The 21,771-nt window shown below is 39.9% G+C and overlaps 1 protein-coding gene across 1 annotated transcript; it reads right to left on the bottom strand.

Annotated features, from left to right (window-relative positions):
• Positions 1 to 1,775: 1,775 nt before the first annotated feature.
• LOC113085544 (uncharacterized) lies at positions 1,776 to 15,228 on the bottom strand. Its single transcript, XM_026255186.1, has 6 exons — positions 14,793 to 15,228; positions 13,922 to 14,446; positions 3,950 to 4,096; positions 3,163 to 3,327; positions 1,939 to 2,115; positions 1,776 to 1,810 (listed from the first exon to the last, which is right to left on the bottom strand). Exons 1-6 carry the CDS (start codon positions 15,208 to 15,210, stop codon positions 1,776 to 1,778), a joined length of 1,467 nt encoding a protein of 488 aa, XP_026110971.1. The 5' UTR covers positions 15,211 to 15,228.
• Between the last annotated feature and the right edge of the window lie 6,543 nt (positions 15,229 to 21,771).

The following is a 21,771-nucleotide window of genomic DNA, read 5'->3' as shown; positions in this document are numbered from 1 at the left end:
ACACAAACAAGCAGAAATGTATAACAAAAGGTGTAAAGGACAGTCAATTGACATTGGGCAAAGAGTTTTATTAGCCAACAAAGGCGAAAGAGGTAAAAAGAAACTGGCAGATCGTTGGGAGAGTACAGTTTATGTAGTGATTGACAAAAATTCCTTAATGAACACGTACAAACTCCGAAGCCTTTTGGGCGTTGTTAAAACTGTTCATAGGAATCTGATTATGCCGGTTGACTTTCTGCCTTTGCTTGATGCAGCCGCTGTCGAGGAACAGTTATCCAGTATGAGTGGTGATGAACCTGAGGACTCTAGTTTTGAGCAGCTTGCAGAAGAAAGGACTACTCAGTGGGTAGCTGACCACTCTAGCAGGTCTGGTGGTTCTGTCGCACATAGAGATGAAGTGGATGAGCAGAATGTGATGTGTGAGGAAACTGTTCACGAAAGTGATGATGTAGAATTTGAGGGGGAGTTGGTAACTTCTGCTACCAGTGAGTGTGATGTTACGGTTACTGGTGTTGATTTCCATGTGGGCAATGATAAACGCGGTTGTGACCACTCTGAATTAAGGAATGGGAATCAGGATGATTCGGCAACAAGTGTCAATTTGAGTGAGGAGAATGTCACTGAGATTAAGGCAGTTCACAAAGAAAGCCTGGTTAATGAGCATCCCCCCTCTGTACAACCATCTACCTTTGGAAAGGAGCTGTCAGTGGAAAGGCCTGGGCAGAGTGAGGGTTATCGTACTAGACATGGCAGACTTGTAAAGCCGTTAAATAGGCTCATTCAGACTATGTCTAGTCAATTTGTTAAGAATCTTTTTGGGTAAAAGAAAATGATACTATGAGTAATTGGTAGATGGTTACTTGTGTGTATATATATATTTTTGTTTTTTTGTTTTTGTTCTGTTGTTACAATTTCTATTGATACATTTTCTGTTTTCTATTTTGTTTAAGAGGGTTAATGTGCAATAGTGTACAGTCTAAGACTAGTAAAGCCGTTAAATAGGCTCATTCAGACTGGTATAGCCGTTAAATAGGCTCATTCAGACTGGTATAGCCGTTAAATAGGCTCATTAAGACTATATCTAACCTATCTTTTGTCGATCTCGTTTGGAGAAAACAAGAAGAGTTGATACAGAGTTCATTTGTTATTATTATTTTTTTTTTTTTTTCTCTCTCTTTCATTTCACGTTTTAAATGTCCTTGTAAAGAAAAAAAAAAACACATTTATGTGTAGTCTATGACAATAGACAATTATGCAATCTTGGATGTAATTTGTCGATAAGATGTGTATATGGCATGTCTTCCTATGGTTAGGTAAAGGAGTAGCTAACCTTTGTATTTCCTAGTCCTTCTGTGGACAGCGATAATGTTGGTAGACTTTCTTCAGTCTTCATGTTTGGGAGATACACTTGATTGCTGAGTCATCTAACTGTAGAGTTGAGTATTTTTGGCATGATTGATTTTTTTTGTTTTTTTTTATGTATTACTCTTTTTATGATGTTATGTAAAATCTAGTGAAATCAGTGGGGGTGAGTGTAACGAGGTTAAAATGGTTTTATTTCACAAGATTTTTCTGTTATTATACATTTAAGTCTGTTTTACTATTATTGAAACAAGTGTTTATATTCATTAAATTCATTAAAAGAGGGTCTGTAAAGAGGTGATGGTTCGACTGCCCCCCCCCTCCTCTTTACAACAAAGTGGTTCGGTCCAGGCAGCTATATCCGCTGTATTAATCTTTGAGCGGGCTTTTCTGCCTTTCTCCCGAACTGAGTGTCACTGTGTAATTGAGCTGAAGCTGGCTTGACGGCCTGTAAAACAAAATATATTCTCTTATGCAGACCCAATCTGGTGCTCTCCTGTCTTTTTTTCCACTGAATTAACAACACAACGCAGACAGAAGAAGACGGTTACACTAGTTGCAAAAGTGTGTATTTACCCTTGAACTGTTCTAGGACACTTTTGTCTACCATGTAAATCTCTGCAATTGCTGCGGTGTCTTTCACAGCATTTCTAGAAACACAACCTTTCTTGAAAGCTGCGGTCATCCTGAAGCCTCTTTGCACAAGTTTGAGGACACGCTGATATCTTTTCACCACATCTGCGACTGAGGCAACTGAAAAAAAAGAAAAGAAAAAAAAAAACAATAATGTGAATAAATCACCAAGGACTGTTGTGTTGTGTCTTGTGCGGTTTCTTCGCAGGGTGAGCCAGTGTTACCCACATGTTTTCTCTTAAAAAGGGAGGCTACAACTTGGATAAAGGTGTGTGGCTTATTCTTTGATTTAGAACATTTAATAGTCAGTAGTGTGAGGGCAGTGTGCCACTAAAGACTATTTGATGAGTATTGCTATAAAAACACTGAGGTAAATACTGTTGAGAACATTCTTTATATTGAATTATTGATTACCATAATAGGTAAGCACATGTTGTGTCTTTATTTACTTCATTCGTTAATCTTTGTAAGAAAGCTATAGTAAAAAATAGGGCAGGGACTTTAACGCGTTAATTAAGATTAATTAATTACACAAAAAATAACGCGTAATTTTTTTTAACGCATTTTAATAACTTATTTTTGCACCGCGGAACGTTTCTCACTGGATGAGTTTCGGTGGACCGATTATACTGGAGCACCAACTAGCGTTCATGACTTCAGACAACAACAAACTACAGTGAAGTGAACATGTACGCAGAAGCTGACGAGACCGCTTTGGTTGGCCCCGTGGATGGAATAGTCAGGGTTTCCAATGTTCTGAATGTACTCGAAAGTATTGTGTTTTACTAAAAAAACAGTTTACAGAAGGTATACCTACCTATAGGCTAACGTTCCCTAAATTTCTGAAATGTAGGCTACTATATTTCTAAATATGATATTGCTACACTTAATGGCAAAAATTGCACTGGTCTGCTGGACTTGGTTGAACAAAAATAAACAATATTTTGTTGTTTAAGCTTATTCAGTCATTATTCAATGGTATAACGGTTACTAAAGATCCATGTGAAAAAAAAAATACTTCTCACTGTTCTCAGGTCAAATATTTATATGCAATTAAAATGCTATTCATTTCGATTAATTAATTACATAGCCTCTAATTAATTAGATTTATTTTTGTAATCTTTTTTAGATTTTTTTAATTCTTTCTTTTTTTGCTTTTCTTCTTGCCATTCTTCTTTTTACGCTTCTTTTTCTTCTTTTCTTCATCTGAAGAGTCAGAGATAGAGCTAGAGCTGGAGTCAGTGCTGGAATCAGTGGTAGTGTCAGTGCTGGAGTCCAAAGTCATGGCCTGTGGCTCCCCACCTCCAGTGTCCATTATCTCCAAGTCCATACCTGTAATATAAACTTATAATGTAAAACTATACCCACTGTATAATCAAGCTGCTTTCTGTAGAACTTTACAGTAACTATTTGAGTATTTGTTGTCAGAGCCACTTCTGCTGTAAATCGAAAGCCAATATGCTAAGGCAAGGCAGCAAAGTCAGTTCAGTCCTTACAAATGACTTAACAGCTAAAGCTCCTAAATGTCGTTACCCAAATAAGAGACTATTTCATTTTCAAAACCCTAGCAAAATAAAACACTTTGTAGATACCTATAATGGAAAAAGTACGTAGCTTCTGTAGGAAATCTTTTTTAGTTGCCATTTAACAGGTGCACATAAGTCAGCAGCATTTAGTTCTAACGGTTTAAACTGTTTTCACACATAACTCTTTGTCTCTATTTTTAATTCCACCTTGAGGGTTATCTGCTTTAGAGATCCTATACATTGTCCACCTAAATATATGCATGCGCTAAATATAACATTTATGCCAAAACCTAAAGCAGGTACAAAATAATACTGAAAGGCCAGCAACAATATTGTCAAAGACAGCTGAAATATACAGTTATTCTGTAGCATTATTCAATCTAAAGCCATTGAGGTTCTGGAGAGCCACCTGCTCTACCTGTACAAACCTTGTTCTTGTGCAGACTTCTCTTCAAGCTGCCTCTTGAGGAAGTCATTTTCCTCCTCCAGCTCATTCACCTGAAACTGGAGCATCTCAGCCTTCTTTTCCCAGAGAATATGTTGTTTGACAGGTTTGAGATTGTCCATCCTATTAACTGCAAAATATGACATGAAAAATTAGGAATACATGTCAGTGGGGTAAAGTGGCCAAACCTTGTAAGCACATAGTCAAAAGTTGTTTGCATTATGCAATTATATCCATAAGACACAACAGGTTTTCCTGGTCTCTATTATTGTTATCAATTATCAGACGATAACTTAAGATAGAGGGCAAGAAACATTTTAGCTTGATTTTAACATGGTTCATCAACATTTAGCTGGACAACAGTTTTTACAATAACCACCACCTATCCCTAGTGTTGGGCAAGTAATTGGGCTACTAATTGCATCTTCAAAAGTGTACAGTAATTAGATAACTAGTTATTCCATCTAAAAATATTGCATTGATTACTTCCTAAATCTCAAATCAATGTTGACCAGTTGCAACAACAACATACATGAAACTGCTTTTTAAAATGATTTCAAATAAATAATATTAAATTGCATAAATTATTATTGAACTGTGTTAGGATTCTGAGATATTTTGTGTGTTTGTATCAATTGTCCTTGTGTGTGGGTGTGTCTTGCTCTCTTTCTCTCTCTGTATGTAGACAGCCTTGTGTTTCAGATGGGCGTTACCTCTGTTAATCTGTTTAAGACTGTGATTGGACCAGCTCTGCACCTGCCCTGGATATAAGGACCACCTCTTACACACCATGGTTGCCTCTCAGCCTCCCTGACTTTGTGTTTTATGCCTTTGTGTTTTGCGGTCGTACCGTTTAATTGTGTTTCTCTTCAGCTTTGTTTGTTTCGCCATTATTTAATTGAGTAAGAGTGTCGTGCCAGAGAGATTAGTAGTGTTTAGTGAAACTGAGTAAGTGTTTGTTGAATGTAATCCTACTTCTGATTTTCTCCTATATCTGACTATTGCTTGATTGACTACGTCTTTGGATTCCGATTCTAACTGATACTTTTTAAATGTGTAAGCATTCTTTTAATTGTTACCATATTAAGGGATGTAGGGAGTTTGACGCCTATTTATTTGTATTTATTTTTCACTTTGTTTATGTGTAAGGGAGTTAGGTAAGTTAAACTGTCTTTTCATTTTTCTTTCTTTTGTTAAAGGTCATTTAGTTTCTAAAAAGAATATTGTTTTGTTTGTTATTTTGGCCTTGTCTGCCCCTGACGCTAGCCCTTTATGGTCAATAAAATTCATATTACTCGTCATCTCTCTGGTAGTGTGACTCTCTTCCTTTTCCTGTTGTGCCTGACCCCTAGCGGTCGTAACAACTGACAAGTATTTAAAGGTACAAGGTTACATTAAAAACATATTTTAACATTTGAAGTTAAATTTTGATGTTAATTTAAACCCACTATTGTTTCATTGTTATATAGTCTATAAGTATTTAATGCAATTACATTAGAAGAATTGAGAGTAATCCCTTACTTTACTTTTCCAAAGGAAAGTAATTAAATTACACTAATTAATTATTTGGTAATGCATTACTCCCAACACGGAGTATCCAACTAGGGATACAACAGGGTTATCGGCATAGTAGAAAAGATTCAAACTAAAGTTAGGGATACCATGCTAAATTACCATGCTCAACACTTTACAATACGGGTGCACTAATATGCATTAATTCATGTTTAACTAATGCACAGATAGTCATGTGTTAATGTATGACTCATGAAGAACTAATAATAATAATTCATTACATTTATATAGCACTTTTCTCTGCACTCAAAGCGCTTTACATAGAAGGGGGAATCTCTTCAACCACCACCAGTGTGCAGCTCCACCTGGATGATGTGACGGCAGCCATATTGCACCAGAATGTCCACTACACACCAGGTTACTGGTGTAGAGGAGACAGAGTGATGAAGCCAATCAGCATATGGGGATGATTAGGAGGCCATGATGGACAGAGGAAACTGGACGAATTTGGCCAGGACACCGGGTTACACCCCTACTCTTTTTCAAAGAACATCCTGGGATTTTTTGTGACCACAGAGAGTCAGGACCCTCGGTTTAACATCTCATCCGAAGGACCTAACTAAACAATTAATTAATGATTACTGCATCAGCAACTAATAAAGGGTCTATATGTATGATAGATTAAGTAATAAATGAATTGCTATTAATTAAATGTGGCATTGTTTATTAATTCCTTAATAACATACTTTATTAACTAATAGTGTAAATGAATGTGTTAATTGCCACAATTGGTCAAAGATTTGCACTTCCGCTTCCATTTGTCTGCTTTAATTAATCAATAGCTAATGATTTACAAATGTATCATTATGTGTAACTTTACTTGTTGATGCACATGACTAACTAATTGTTAAGTAATATGTAATTTTGGTTTTGACATCCACACTATGGATTTCAATTTTCAGCCTTCTACAACCGGGATTCCACTGTGCCAGATGAACTGCTGCATCCAATAGTTGATGGCACAGGACTGTGTCAGGTTAAGCTTGAGGTCTAGGATTTAAAGGCAGAACACTGAGAACATGTGGCCGGGCTCTGCTATTTCATAACGCTGTGTCTAGACCGGACAAAGACACTAGAACCCATTATAATCAGTGATACTACACTGGATGCGGCACAACACTACACAACACAACAAAACCTCGACAGTAAACTGATGACACACTCTATTTCTGACGTACTCCAGGCTCTAGAGTTACTTCTGTTATGAAGGACAAATGGACTTGCAATGGTCTGTCAGTGTAAACAGCTGTAATGGTCGCAGCAGTTTAAACATGGTGTAACAGCGTCAGTAGTTCAGATTCTGGTGTGCTGGTATTTGTGTGCAGCCCAACTTACCCATCCTTCAAACACATTACCTGACATTACATTCATTGCATGTGCAACTGCCCCACAGGCCTTTAGTGGGGATGACAAAACCCATAATCATAACATATTACTTAACAATTAGTTATTAGTCATGTGCCTCAACAAGTTATACATAATGATACATTTGTAAATCATTAGCTAATGATTAATTAAATCAGACAAATGGAAGTTGGAGTGCATATCTTTGACCAATGGTTGTGATTATCACATTCATTTACACTATTAGATAATAAAATATGATATTAAGGAATTAATACATAATGCCACATTTAATTAAACAGCATTCGAATACAATGACTTAGTCATAAAACGACGAACATTTTACAGTTGGTTTTAAGATTGTAATTGTCTTCAAATGTTATTCAGCTTTAAATTGTCATATTTTGTGTAAGACCCCATACAGTAGTGAAATACATAGCAATATTTACATATGATTTAACAGTTTATTGTAATACTGTACATTTAAAAAATCTAAAAGGTGTGCATCATACAACTAGATGAAGTCATTGTCTTCAAATGCTATTGAAGTCAGACACGTTTATGCCAATGTCGCATAACTTTAGAGACGGTCCCTAACGTTAAATAGGCGAATATCGAACGTCCAAAGTCAAACCAACTTCATGCCAGCGTTCAGACAAATGATTAGTCGCATAGGCCTATTTCACAATATGGCGGCGGAAACAGGAAGTAGGTAAGCGTTACTTCCGGTCGCGGCGCCGACGGTTACGATCGCTACTAATTCATTGCCATAATGGAGTCCGAACGTGTTTTTTCACAGTCATTAATAAATTTACCCACAATTAGGATATCAGATGTTGTTCGTTTTGTTCATAGTTTTCAGGGAGATGTGAGGCAATCGAAATTGGACAAGGGCTATAAATTCTTTTTTGAGCAATTCGTTTTTGATTATCAAGGTATGTATTATTTTATACAGCTGCCACGATTGCTAATTTCCGAATGATCAATCTTGCTTTTGTGGTTTAATAATAATAAAAATGTCCTGTTAATAACAGTGTTTGTGTGTGTGTTTGGACACTTCAGTCTCAAACATTATTTTAGGGAAAGTGGTAATTAGGGCCAGGTGCTATAGGTCATTAAGAAAGCGTGAGGAACCACATCAGCTTGAGGTAACGTTAAATGCATTCAGTATTTAGCTAAAGGCTGTTTATAATGCATTACTTGTCTTCGTATCAATATCAAACATAGCTTTGAAGCCTAGTAGTAACAGCACCATCTGCAGTTAGGATTAAGTTAGCGTAGCATGTAGTACTGCATACATAAGTGTGCATATGAACATATGAAAACACACATGCACTCACACTATACATACGAGTACAATATATGTACATATTTGATATATTCAATAAACAATAACAAACAATAGCTGTCCCAAACATACAATACACAAACCCAGGTAAACACTAAAGTGTTAAATATGTGAAATACATGCAAGCCTTTGTATCACTTTCTTTAGATCACACTTGAAACCAGCACCCCACCTCAGCTGAATGCATTTACATGCTCGTGTGCTGCTGGAAGAAGTTTGTGCAACCATTTGGTTGCATTACTTTACCAGACAGCACATTTTAGTACGCTAGGCACCAGGAATGTTCCAGCTGCCCTTGCATGCACAAGCAAGCAGCAGGCCTGGCATAGACCCTGTACCCAGGTAAAATGAAAGAGAAAACCACTGATCCTTCAAACAGTTTTAATTTTACAACACATAAAAATAAATAAGCAGTATTAAATAAGTCACCATTAATAAAAGTAAAAAAAATAAATAAAAAAAGACATAATGTAAAGTGCATAATGTTCAAATCAGGTTACAATCCTGTACAATATATAAATAAATGTTTTGTTAAGGCATAACTCCAGAACCAGTGGATGAGCTTGTGGTGCGCAAGCCAAAAGCCTCTGGTAGGAGCAGTGTTCAGTCAACTCTATACAAAGCATATGGAGGTACTCCCCAAATACTAATAAAAAACATATCGAAAGAGTTAACAATTAACACAGTGAAACAAACATTTTGTTTTAGGACCTTTGCCTGATAGTGATGTGATTGCTGGAGCAGCATCCCTCATTTCCCTTCGACCTCAACCACTAATTGCAAAGATTGTTGATGGGATGTCTGCTGTAACCATGGTTTCAACAAAATTTGGAGAAGTCCCAAAAGGTTCACTGCTTTCCTACCAGTGTCCTGTTGTGCTGCCAAGGGATGTGCTAATCCATCCAAATGCACCAGAATTCCCCCCATTACCTATCCCACAATACACACTTCCACAATATCATTTTGTCCCTGGCAGCTGGGCTGAACTCATGCACATGCAGAGCCTGGAGGTGACACCTGAAATGTCAGGGATCATTGAGAAGGGAACATGGGATCAATCCAAAAGCCCACTCTGGTTTACCATGCGTCGCCTCCGGCTTACAGCAAGCAAGTTCTATGAAGCAGCTCATGTCAGGTCAGAATCTACTGCAAAAAAACTTTCTGGCCGGATCATTAAAGGTGCCCCCCAGACCAAATCAATGCGCAGAGGAGTGGAACTTGAGCCAGAGGTTCTTCGCCGCTATGCTGATACCTTCAATGTTAATGTTCTTCCATGCGGTCTCATTATCCACCCGGGAGCTCCACACCTTGGTGCTAGTCCAGATGGCAAGGTGGTAGACCCAAATGAAGACCCTCCCTATGGCCTGGTAGAAGTTAAGTGCCCTGATGTGAAAGACATAGGAGCAGCATCACACACTGAGTTTGTTGGGGGCCAAGCAAAACTGAGGAAATCACATACCTACCATTGGCAAGTCCAGGGTCAGCTGTTGGTCTCTGGCTTAGCTTGGTGTGATCTGGTGACAAATACCAGGGGTGACTTCACTGTGGAGAGAGTATGGAGAGATGATGAGCTGATCCAAGAAATCAAGGCTAAAGCTGATGAATTCTACTTTGGCACATACATTCATGTTTTGCTAGGGAGAAAATAGGCAACCAATGTTGTTTCTTTTCTCACTGTTATATAGTCATTTAGTTTGCAAAAAAAAAAAAAACACATCAGATGATTAGTTATACATAGTCAATTTAATCGTTAACTACAGTAGACTTAAGGATTTTTATTTTTTTATAGCTTGTTATTCAATTTCGATTAAGATTTATGATGTATGTTTTTCCAAATCTTTATTACTGAACAATGAAAATATATTGTTGAAACTTAACTTTCCAAAACTGGAAAGATGAGTAAATGAGAGTCAAGTTCAATGTACTTAAAATCCGAAAGATGCTGTTGCAGGTCATTAGTAGAGTAAGTTCATTTGTAAATATTAAATTGTTAATGCAGTCTCTTTTGCTGTTTTTCCCAGACACATTCATATTTATTATTGCTGCCAGTATGCCAGGGCAACCATTTTTGTGTGTGCGCTTGAGCGCTTTATGCAATTAAAGGCTTATTATTATGGCTTATTTTGTTTAAAATGCTTAAAAATGAATCAAAAATCTTTAGTTGAGGGAAGCCCTACAAACAATATAACTTAAAATCCTGTCTGAAAAGGGTAACAAAAACTCAAACTTACCAGAAGATAGACAACAATGTCACAAAGTAGACAAGGCTAGGACTCTCTTCTCTCTGCTTCTGTTACAATTTAAGAAATATAATGTCCGTTATAAAATTTGTGTAAATGATCTATTAATGTTACTTAATACTTTGCCACAATTAATAATATTGACCAAAATACTTAAACAGACAATGAAAATTACAGAAATTACTTACCTAGCAAGAGATGAGGTTGACTGAAGATCATTGCTATACATTTTTTTACACTGTTAATGAGAACAGAAGAGGTGCTTCATTTAAATATTAGTTTTTACCTGGAGAAGTGGCAGGTAATGTTTTTATTTATTTATTTATTTATTTATTTTTGAAGTACAAAACTATTAATCTGATGAAATTACGTAGTGATATATTATGGGGCTTCTCTTATTGAACAGGACAATACTAACTACACAACTTTTATATAAGGTTATACCTTCTCTTGTTGACTCATGATGTTACTGGCTGGTGAAGAAGACGAGGCCGATGTTACTGGCTGGTGAGGAAGAGGATGTTACTGGCTGGTGAGAAAGAGGAGGTGGTGAGCAGGAGGTGGCCGATGTTACTGGCTGGTGAGAAAGAGGAGGTGGTGAGCAGGAGGAGGCCGATGTTACTGGCTGGTGAGGAAGAGGAGGCCGATGTTACTGGCTGGTGAGGAAGAGGAGGTGGTGAGCAGGAGGTGGCCGATGTTACTGGCTGGTGAGGAAGAGGAGGCCGATGTTTACTGGCAGGTGAGGAAGAGGAGGTGGTGAGCAGGAGGAGGCCGATGTTACTGGCTGGTGAGGAAGAGGAGGTGGTGAGCAGGAGGAGGCCGATGTTACTGGCAGGTGAGGAAGAGGAAGTGGTGAGCAGGAGGAGGCCGATGTTACTGGCTGGTGAGGAAGAGGAGGTGGTGAGCAGGAGGAGGCCGATGTTACTGGCTGGTGAGGAAGAGGAGGTGGTGAGCAGGAGGAGGCCGATGTTACTGGCTGGTGAGGAAGAGGAGGTGGTGAGCAGGAGGAGGCCGATGTTACTGGCTGGTGAAGAAGACGAGGCCGATGTTACTGGCTGGTGAGGAAGAGGATGTTACTGGCTGGTGAGAAAGAGGAGGTGGTGAGCAGGAGGAGGCCGATGTTACTGGCAGGTGAGGAAGAGGAAGTGGTGAGCAGGAGGAGGCCGATGTTACTGGCTGGTGAGGAAGAGGAAGTGGTGAGCAGGAGGAGGCCGATGTTACTGGCTGGTGAGGAAGAGGAGGTGGTGAGCAGGAGGAGGCCGATGTTACTGGCTGGTGAGGAAGAGGAGGTGGTGAGCAGGAGGAGGCCGATGTTACTGGCTGGTGAAGAAGACGAGGCCGATGTTACTGGCTGGTGAGGAAGAGGATGTTACTGGCTGGTGAGAAAGAGGAGGTGGTGAGCAGGAGGTGGCCGATGTTACTGGCTGGTGAGGAAGAGGAGGTGGTGAGCAGGAGGTGGCCGATGTTACTGGCTGGTGAGGAAGAGGAGGCCGATGTTTACTGGCAGGTGAGGAAGAGGAGGTGGTGAGCAGGAGGAGGCCGATGTTACTGGCTGGTGAGGAAGAGGAGGCCGATGTTTACTGGCAGGTGAGGAAGAGGAGGTGGTGAGCAGGAGGAGGCCGATGTTACTGGCTGGTGAGGAAGAGGAGGTGGTGAGCAAGAGGAGGCCGATGTTACTGGCAGGTGAGGAAGAGGAGGTGGTGAGCAGGAGGAGGCCGATGTTACTGGCTGGTGAGGAAGAGGAGGTGGTGAGCAGGAGGAGGCCGATGTTACTGGCTGGTGAGGAAGAGGAGGCCGATGTTACTGGCTGGTGAGGAAGAGGATGTTACTGGCTGGTGAGAAAGAGGAGGTGGTGAGCAGGAGGTGGCCGATGTTACTGGCTGGTGAGGAAGAGGAGGTGGTGAGCAGGAGGAGGCCGATGTTACTGGCTGGTGAGGAAGAGGAGGCCGATGTTTACTGGCAGGTGAGGAAGAGGAGGTGGTGAGCAGGAGGAGGCCGATGTTACTGGCAGGTGAGGAAGAGGAGGTGGTGAGCAGGAGGAGGCCGATGTTACTGGCTGGTGAGGAAGAGGAGGCCGATGTTTACTGGCAGGTGAGGAAGAGGAGGTGGTGAGCAGGAGGAGGCCGATGTTACTGGCTGGTGAGGAAGAGGAGGTGGTGAGCAGGAGGAGGCCGATGTTACTGGCAGGTGAGGAAGAGGAGGTGGTGAGCAGGAGGAGGCCGATGTTACTGGCTGGTGAGGAAGAGGAGGCCGATGTTACTGGCTGGTGAGGAAGAGGAGGTGGTGAGCAGGAGGAGGCCGATGTTACTGGCTGGTGAGGAAGAGGAGGTGGTGAGCAGGAGGAGGCCGATGTTACTGGCAGGTGAGGAAGAGGAGGTGGTGAGCAGGAGGAGGCCGATGTTACTGGCTGGTGAGGAAGAGGAGGCCGATGTTACTGGCTGGTGAGGAAGAGGAGGTGGTGAGCAGGAGGAGGCCGATGTTACTGGCTGGTGAGGAAGAGGAGGTGGTGAGCAGGAGGAGGCCGATGTTACTGGCTGGTGAGGAAGAGGAGGTGGTGAGCAGGAGGAGGCCGATGTTACTGGCAGGTGAGGAAGAGGAAGTGGTGAGCAGGAGGAGGCCGATGTTACTGGCTGGTGAGGAAGAGGAGGTGGTGAGCAGGAGGAGGCCGATGTTACTGGCAGGTGAGGAAGAGGAGGTGGTGAGCAGGAGGAGGCCGATGTTACTGGCTGGTGAGGAAGAGGAGGCCGATGTTACTGGCTGGTGAGGAAGAGGAGGTGGTGAGCAGGAGGTGGCCGATGTTACTGGCTGGTGAGGAAGAGGAGGTGGTGAGCAGGAGGAGGCCGATGTTACTGGCTGGTGAGGAAGAGGAGGCCGATGTTACTGGCTGGTGAGGAAGAGGAGGCCGATGTTACTGGCTGGTGAGGAAGAGGAGGCCGATGTTACTGGCAGGTGAGGAAGAGGAAGTGGTGAGCAGGAGGAGGCCGATGTTACTGGCAGGTGAGGAAGAGGAGGTGGTGAGCAGGAGGAGGCCGATGTTACTGGCTGGTGAGGAAGAGGAGGCCGATGTTTACTGGCAGGTGAGGAAGAGGAGGTGGTGAGCAGGAGGAGGCCGATGTTACTGGCTGGTGAGGAAGAGGAGGCCGATGTTACTGGCTGGTGAGAAAGAGGAGGTGGTGAGCAGGAGGAGGCCGATGTTACTGGCTGGTGAGAAAGAGGAGGTGGTGAGCAATGAGGAAGCCCTTATCTGCCATTACCTCATCTCCAGGCTCCAGTAAGTCCAAGATTCCTGACTGCCTTGTCAACTCCTTGTCAGAGATAGAGACAGTGAATAATCGTGATGCAAATGTGATTGCACCACATGGTGCCACTCCAATTAAGGCTTTGAAGGTGGTATGGCTCTTGTAAGTGGAGTATGTTTCAGACTGGAGCGTAATTGCCTCTGGGCACTCACATCTGAATTCTGTGCAATCAATAATGACCCTCACATTTGGGCAGTACTGCTGAAATTTCACAGGCATTGTCCGTCTCACCTGCTCCCGAGTCATCCAGATTTGAACAGATCCCAACACAAGGTATAAGTAGTTTGACCAAGTTATTATAATGCGACTCACCGTAGAAGTGCTCACTTGGAATATCTCGGCCAAAACTCTCTCTCTAAGACCGACAGGGACTCGCAAGCAAAACATGAAAAACTCATCAATGAGCTGCATCTTGCGCTGGGGGCTTGGCTTCACAACCTCTTTCTCCACAGTTGAAATTCCAATCCTCTTGGCTTTGGACCAGTACACAATATTGGATGCAGAGGGCTCAATAGATCTCCAGAACACAAAAAATATTTTCTTGTTTGAGAACCTCGTGAAGTACTTAAAGTCTTCATCAGACACACACCATCTATCCAGCAAAGCTTGAGAGATGGTAAGGGTTGACACCAGTTCTTCCTGCTCTTTTATTTTTTCCAATGCCTCATCAAGAGCACCTAATAAAAAAAACAACAAACAACTTTTTTTATATTATGTTAAAAATGACAAATCAAATATTTAAAGTACATTTCTGATGAAAAAACAACAAGAACTAAATTGGGTAAATAATATTACAGATGTATGCAGTTATATAAAAGTTATAACATTAATGTAATTTATTTATTCACATTAATCTCACATGCCGTTATTACAAATCTGAATTTGCTGTATTTTATGTTTATTGCATTCTCTATTGCACATTTATTAATTAATTAAATTTCCTATTGTTCTACTGTCTATCTTTGTCGACTTCTGGGATATTTGTAGTTCATTTGTATTTGACGAACAACATGCTTCACTCACCCGGAGGCGGGCGGCTGCTGTAATCGTGCTCCTGAACTGGCAGCGCCACATCAAAACTCTCCATTTCAACATTTGCATCCTCCTGCTCACCACAGAGATCTCTTTTTGCCGTACGTGTCTGGTGTGATTTAACGTCTCCCCAATTGTTCCACGAAAACCTGGAAGGCACAGCCTGCGGTGTGAGATATTTACGTCCGGCCTGTGGATGGACGCGGACTTCATCCTCCGTGTAGTGCATAGCACACACAAAAGAGCTACCCTTCCTCACAGTAAATGCCGCGCCCTCATCTCTTCGTATAGCCCAAATCCAACGTCTTTTCATGCTTTCATCGTTATGAAATGATAAGTAAGGTTGTTTTTTTTTCGAGTTAAAACACAAAGGTACGCAACAAGATTGACTACTCTTAGTCTCCGCCATTGTTCTGGAAACGCTTTAACCGGAAAACCTTTTACCTACTTCCGGCTCGCTGACGTCACGCTGTGAAATAGGCCTATTGTGTGAATTATTCGCTCGAGCTAAATCACTTTCAATTTGCCCAGACTCGTTATCGCGTCGCCCAGAGCGAATTTGATTGGACTTGTATACAATAGCGTCACCAGAAATATCAGCTGTGTTAGGTAGCACACTAACACCAACATTTTTCACATTTATAAACACAACTTACCACTTTTTTTGTGTATGGAAACGTCTTCTTCTTTTCCCTTGGTATTTCCTCTCCGTGCCTTTGCACGGGTAAAATGCATGGTACCCGCTCTCCCCCCACTCCCAGTTCCAGCTGAGGGACAGTGTACTGAAGCTTGGTCATATATATCTTGATGCTGAAAAAAAGTGTCAACGATATTGTTTCACAAGAATGAAAATAATAAATGACAATATTTCCCAAGGGATTTAAGCCTACTTACCATCTCTACAATCAAATGTTCGGAGTCGGACTCGAAGCAGACTGCAGAGCAACCTGTAGCTGTAGGCAGAGCTTGGCCTATCAGATTGAAGAAGTGCTCGGTCACTTGTCAGCTCTCTGATTCTGATAACATCGTAAGCCAATGAAAGGAAAGAGCGCCAATTTTTAATTTTTTTTGGATTGCATTATATTGCTAGTTGTATTACTAGCTCGAGGCTCGAGCCGCTGATGTATTCGCTGGAGATAAAACTTTTGAACAAAGTTTATGTTAGAGAAACCAAAAAATCGTCTTTAAAGTTAGTAAAATGGTTGCTTGTTGAAACGCAAAATTAAATGCAAGAACTGCGACCATAAAATGAACATGGTTGCTTCCCAGTCCAAGGACCATTACATCTGGTAAGAATAAATGCTTTGTTTTTATGATTTATCATAAAATAAACTTAAATATCTTTAATGCTAGCCTAGTGTGTTAGTTGTTATTTCAAGAGGGGCTATAAAAATGTGACTTAAAATTTTTATAAATTTCAAAAGGCAATTTACATAAATGTGAGCGCTGCACATTTCAAAGTAAAAAAAATAAAAATATGGTGTGGTTGCGGCTCACTGTTTCAGAGCAGTTGGCAATAAGCCTACTGCACACTAACCTCATTGCTTATGATCCACTGATAATGAACTATGACAATGTACATTGTATTTATGTTGTAATTTAATGTATATCATTGTAAGAGTGGCAATTTATCATGCTTGTATTTTATCTAATCAGTTTGAATAAACACCTAGAATTAGTAAAAACAGATTTAAAGTACCGGTAAATAGATTGTACTACTATCAGCACAATAATCAGTCTGTTGTCTTTTTTTAAAACATTATTTTATTTTAAAAAATCAAATATTGCTCAACATCTGTATCGACATATTTGTACTAAACAACATGATTTTTACATAAACTTTTGTTGTATTAATTAGGCTATATATCCAACCTATCGTGTGTGTGTGTGTGTGTGTGTGTGTGTGTGTTCCAAGACATATATTAAACATGTCAACTTATCATACAGTCTTATGTCCTGAAAGTTCCAGGGAGTGTCGACGTAAAAGATGTGGACGGTTGAGAAGAAGTGTTCGGACAAACTCACTTTTCTCACAATCACACTGCAGTCTGTTCACATGGATGAAGTATATACATAGGTAAGTAATGCATTACATAACTACAGTATTTGACATATTACACTATTTGCATGGTGTATGTTGAGTCCATAGAGCACAATTGAATTGCAGCATGTTTTCATAGTTTATGGTGGCATTAAAAAAAATATGATGGTCAATCTATAGCATATCCTATTGCAAAAGCATTTCCTGTAATATCCCCAGCATACTTTGCCAGATATCTTACAGTAACTCAAAAACTGTAAAACAAACTCTTTTTAAAATTGCATCAAGTTGATTATATCTGGACAATACTTTGAATTAGTATTTAGGATGTCTTGTAAAACATCTTACAGAAGCTTCTAAAATAAGATTATGGTGGTGATTATATATGTTTTCACTGTGATGCTTTCAAGTTTAGTCAGTTCCTGTACAGCACTACAGTATGTTGTACTGTTTGGTTGTATGTTTGACAGAATCTATTAATATGCAAATGTTTTTTATACTTTAGAAACTAGTATTCAAAATTCAGGATACTAAGTACAAATTATGCTTTGTGGCCTGCAGGTTGATAAAGCGCACAGTCTCTTTAAGTAAAAATGCAAAGTCCTGATTTAATGATAATAATACTTTTTGTTAATCTTTATAGATTTGCTCAGGGTTTACATCTATGGCAAGTAGACATGCTTCAAGATGGCATTGCAAAGAGCACAGCAACACTTTCCATGATGTCAAAGAAACTCAGAAGAATTTGTGTACAAAGCCTGGAGAAGCACCGGAAAAAAAAAGACAGAATGTTGGTGAAGTTAATGTCCTTGTTCACATTGATGAGAGCAAGTTTTGCCACAAACGCAAGGTAGAGTAATCTAAATGTGCAATTTTTACTTTCACTGACATTTTATTTATTTTGTTTAACCTAAAGAAGGGTTATCTTTATAATGTTATCAGGACCACTGGGTAACTTTTTGGATGAATTAGATGTGTTGCTCTCAACCTTTTCTGAGGATTGTACTCCCCTAGTTATGCTTGGTGATTTCAACATTCATCTAGATAAACCTCTGTTTGCCAATTTCCACACTCTGCTTGCCTCTTTTGATCTCAACCGAGTGTCAACTACTGCTACTCACAAATCAGGCAACCAACTGGACCTTATTTACACACGAAACTGCTCTACTGATCATGTTCTGGTTACTCCACTGCACACGTCGGATCACTTCCTCCTCACTCTTAACCTCAACATGATCCCTGACACATCACTTACCCCTCCACATGTCATCTTTCGACGTAACCTACGCACACTTTCACCCTCCCGGCTATCTGCAATGGGTTCATCTTCACTTCCTTCCCCTAAACTGTTTGCATCTTTGGATGCTTAAGAGTGCTACTGATACTTTCTGCTCCACTCTTACATCTTGTTTAGACACTTATTGCCCCTTATCTTCCAGGCCAGCCCGTAACACCCCTTCTGCCCCTTGGTTATCTGATGTTCTACGCAAACACCATTCTAAGCTTAGAGCTTCTGAAAGGGTGTGGCCAAAAATAGTCCAAAAATACTACTGATCTTATTGTGTATCAGTCACTCCTATCTTCTTTCTCTGCTAATGTCTCCGCTGCTAAAAGGACATACTACCATAACAAAATTAACAATTCATCTAACTCTCGCATGCTTTTTAAAATATTTTCTTCACTTCTTTGTCCTCCTCCTCCTCCTGCTTCATCTCTAATAGCTGACGACTTTGCAACGTTTTTCATTAATAAAATTAAACACATTAGTGCACAATTTTCCACACCACAATCGGTCAAGCTCATATCACCAGCAAACGTACACTCATTTACATCCTTCTCTTCACTCTCTGAGGCAGAAGTGTCAAAACTCATCCTTTCTAATCACCCTACAACTTGTCCGCTTGATCCTATTCCATCACATCTCCTTCAAGCCATTTCTCCTGAAGTTATACCTGCACTCACTCTCATCATCAACACTTCCCTCCACACTGGTGTTTTTCCCTCATCATTTAGACAGGCACGTATAACTCCACTACTTAAGAAACCCAACCTCAACCCATCTCTTTTAGAGAACTACAGACCAGTTTCCCTTCTTCCTTTTATTGCCAAAAATCTCAGCAACAACACTTCAATGGTTTGAGTCTTACCTATCAGATAGGTCCTTCAAAGTATCTTGGAGAGGTGAGGTGTCCAAGTCTCAACATCTAACTACTGGGGTCCCTCAGGGCTCAGTTCTTGGACCACTTCTCTTCGCTGTCTACATGGCATCATTAGGTTCTGTCGTTCAGAAACATAGCTTTTCATACCACTGCTATGCTGATGACACTCAACTCTACCTCTCATTCCATCCTGATGATCCGACGGTAGCTATTCGCATCTCAGCTTGTCTAACAGACATTTCTTCCTGGATGATGGACCATCACCTTCAACTCAACCTTGCCAAGACAGAACTGCTTGTGATTCCAGCAAACCCATCGTTTCATCACAATTTCACCATCAAGTTAGGCACATCAACCACCAACCACAGCCAGAAGCCTTGGAGTTATGATTGATGATCAGCTGACTTTCTCAGACCACATTGCTAAAACTGTCCGATCCTGCAGATTTGCTTTATTCAACATCAAGAAGATCAAGCCCTTTCTTTGGGAACATGCTGCACAACTCCTTGTTCAAGCTCTTGTTCTGTCCAGGCTGGACTATTGCAATGCTCTCTTGGCAGGTCTTCCAGCCAATTCTATCAAACCTTTACAATTAATTCAGAACGCAGCAGCAAGATTAATTTTTAATGAGCCAAAAAGAATACACGTCACACCTCTGTTTATCAATTTGCACTGGCTTCCAATAGCTGCTCGCATAAAATTCAAGGCATTGATGTTTGCCTACAAAACTACCACTGGCTCTGCACCCATTTACCTAAATCTGTTACTTCAGACTTATGTGCCTCTAGAAGCTTGCGTTCTGCAAGTGAACGTCGCTTGATTGTGCCATCCCAAAGAAGCACAAAGTCACTTTTATGGACTTTTAAAGTAAATGTTCCTCCTGGTGGAATTGTGACGGGACAGATTATGCTCCGTCACGGCAGACATTTCTGCCAATGTACAATGGATCATTATTGTCATGAATTGAAACATTTTTATGGTACTTGGACATTTATCTTTACTTTGAAGGGACAGTTGTTATTTGAAATGTATGTATACACAATGTATTTCGTAATGCTCATGCAGTTATGCCTTTGTTTGATTGTGTGCACCAATTAAATAGAGTGAGCTGCAGGGAGAACACTATGTTAAACTCTCTATGAATTACAAGTGTTAATCAGTTAAAGTGTTAAGTTTCATCTGTCCAAATAACCGCTCTTCAAACTGTTTTCTATTTTGTAAAGTTTCATTTATTTGATAGGCATTGGTTAACATGATTACATCGGCTTACCCTGATCTCTTCTTCGCGGTTAGTTGTTCTTGGGTCTCACTGCGGAAGCGCGCCCCTAGTGAGTACCTATGTATATACTTGCTGCTTGGAAAGAGTATTTGTTATGAATTCACTGATTGCTGTTGTTTGTTTTTTTTTCTTGCTTTTATTATGGGTTTATTGAAGAGGGTAAATTTGTAAGTCTCACTTTGTGTGGTTTAAACCCTCGGATTGTAGTAATTTGTTATCTTTAGTATTTTTTTTCCAGACTTTATTAATTTGTATAACCCCCCTGATGATGATGTAATGGTTTAGGCCAATTTGGGTGGCGGGAGTTGACGCTATTTAAGAAGGCCGTTCAGTATTAAAGAGGATGGGCATGCAAGCGGACGGCTGTAATTTGTCTTTGTCACCTGAGTGACTTTGTACTGGCTAGAAAGAAGCCAACTTTGTATATGGTAATTTTTGAAAGATTTTTTTTGTTATGTTTATTTATATATATTTTTTTTTGACTCACATGTCAGTTTGATTTTGGTTTCTACAGTTTAGTCGTTTATTATGACTTATTATGGATTTTTGTCTTGCTTTTGGCCTTATTTGGGAAAATAAAGATCCCATCATCTTTAAATGTGGATTCTCCTCGTTCTTGAATGTGCTGAAACATCTACCTCTTGACTCCTAAATTCGACCATCCTACGACAGGAATGAACTCCCCAACTCAATCCGAGCAGCTGAGTCCTTAGCCATCTTCAAGAATCGGCTTAAAACAAATCTCTTCCATCTTTATTTGACCCTCTAACTTTAACACTCATTATTCTAATTCTATTCTTTAAAAAATCTAACTACCTTTCTAATCTTTTTGTATTCTATTTTCTTTTCATGTATTATGCAATTGTATATGTATGTGTGTGTGTATGTGTAAAGACCTCTAACTAGCTTGCTCTATTCTTTTATTTTTTTATTCTATCCGTTTTCTTTTTATTTATTATATTAGTTAAAATCCCATGCTACGTGTACTGTGTTAACCTAACTGAGACTTGTTATAGCACTTATATATCATTGCTCTTTTTTTTGCTTTTGATTGCGTCCACTGTCTTCATCTGTAAATTGCTTTGGATAAAAGCATCTGCTAAATGATTAAATGTAAATGTAAATGTTATCTCATGCTTAAGTAGAATAAAACAGGAATGTGTTCTTAACACAAAAATTAAATGAATATTCAATTCCTGTCCCTCCATTGACAGCATACGCAACTACCACTTCAAAAAATTCATGAAGAAATCATTAAACTAATCCATGTGACTTCAGTGGTTTAACCTCAATTTTATAAAATGGCACAAGTGCTTTGTTTCCACAAAACCCCCCACATAATTTACCCCTTTATTTACAAAATATGAATCTTTAAATGTTCTTTTTTGGGTGAACTGTCTCTTTAAAGATTTTATTATTAGGTAAGCATAGTTATTGTGTTATATGTAATTAATCTTTGATACATAGATTTTCTTTATTTTGTAATACTGT

The sequence above is a fragment of the Carassius auratus genome, unplaced genomic scaffold, assembly GCF_003368295.1.
Source record: "Carassius auratus strain Wakin unplaced genomic scaffold, ASM336829v1 scaf_tig00041812, whole genome shotgun sequence".
Lineage (NCBI taxonomy): Eukaryota > Metazoa > Chordata > Actinopteri > Cypriniformes > Cyprinidae > Carassius > Carassius auratus.
This window is presented reverse-complemented; position numbering and strand designations above follow the sequence as displayed.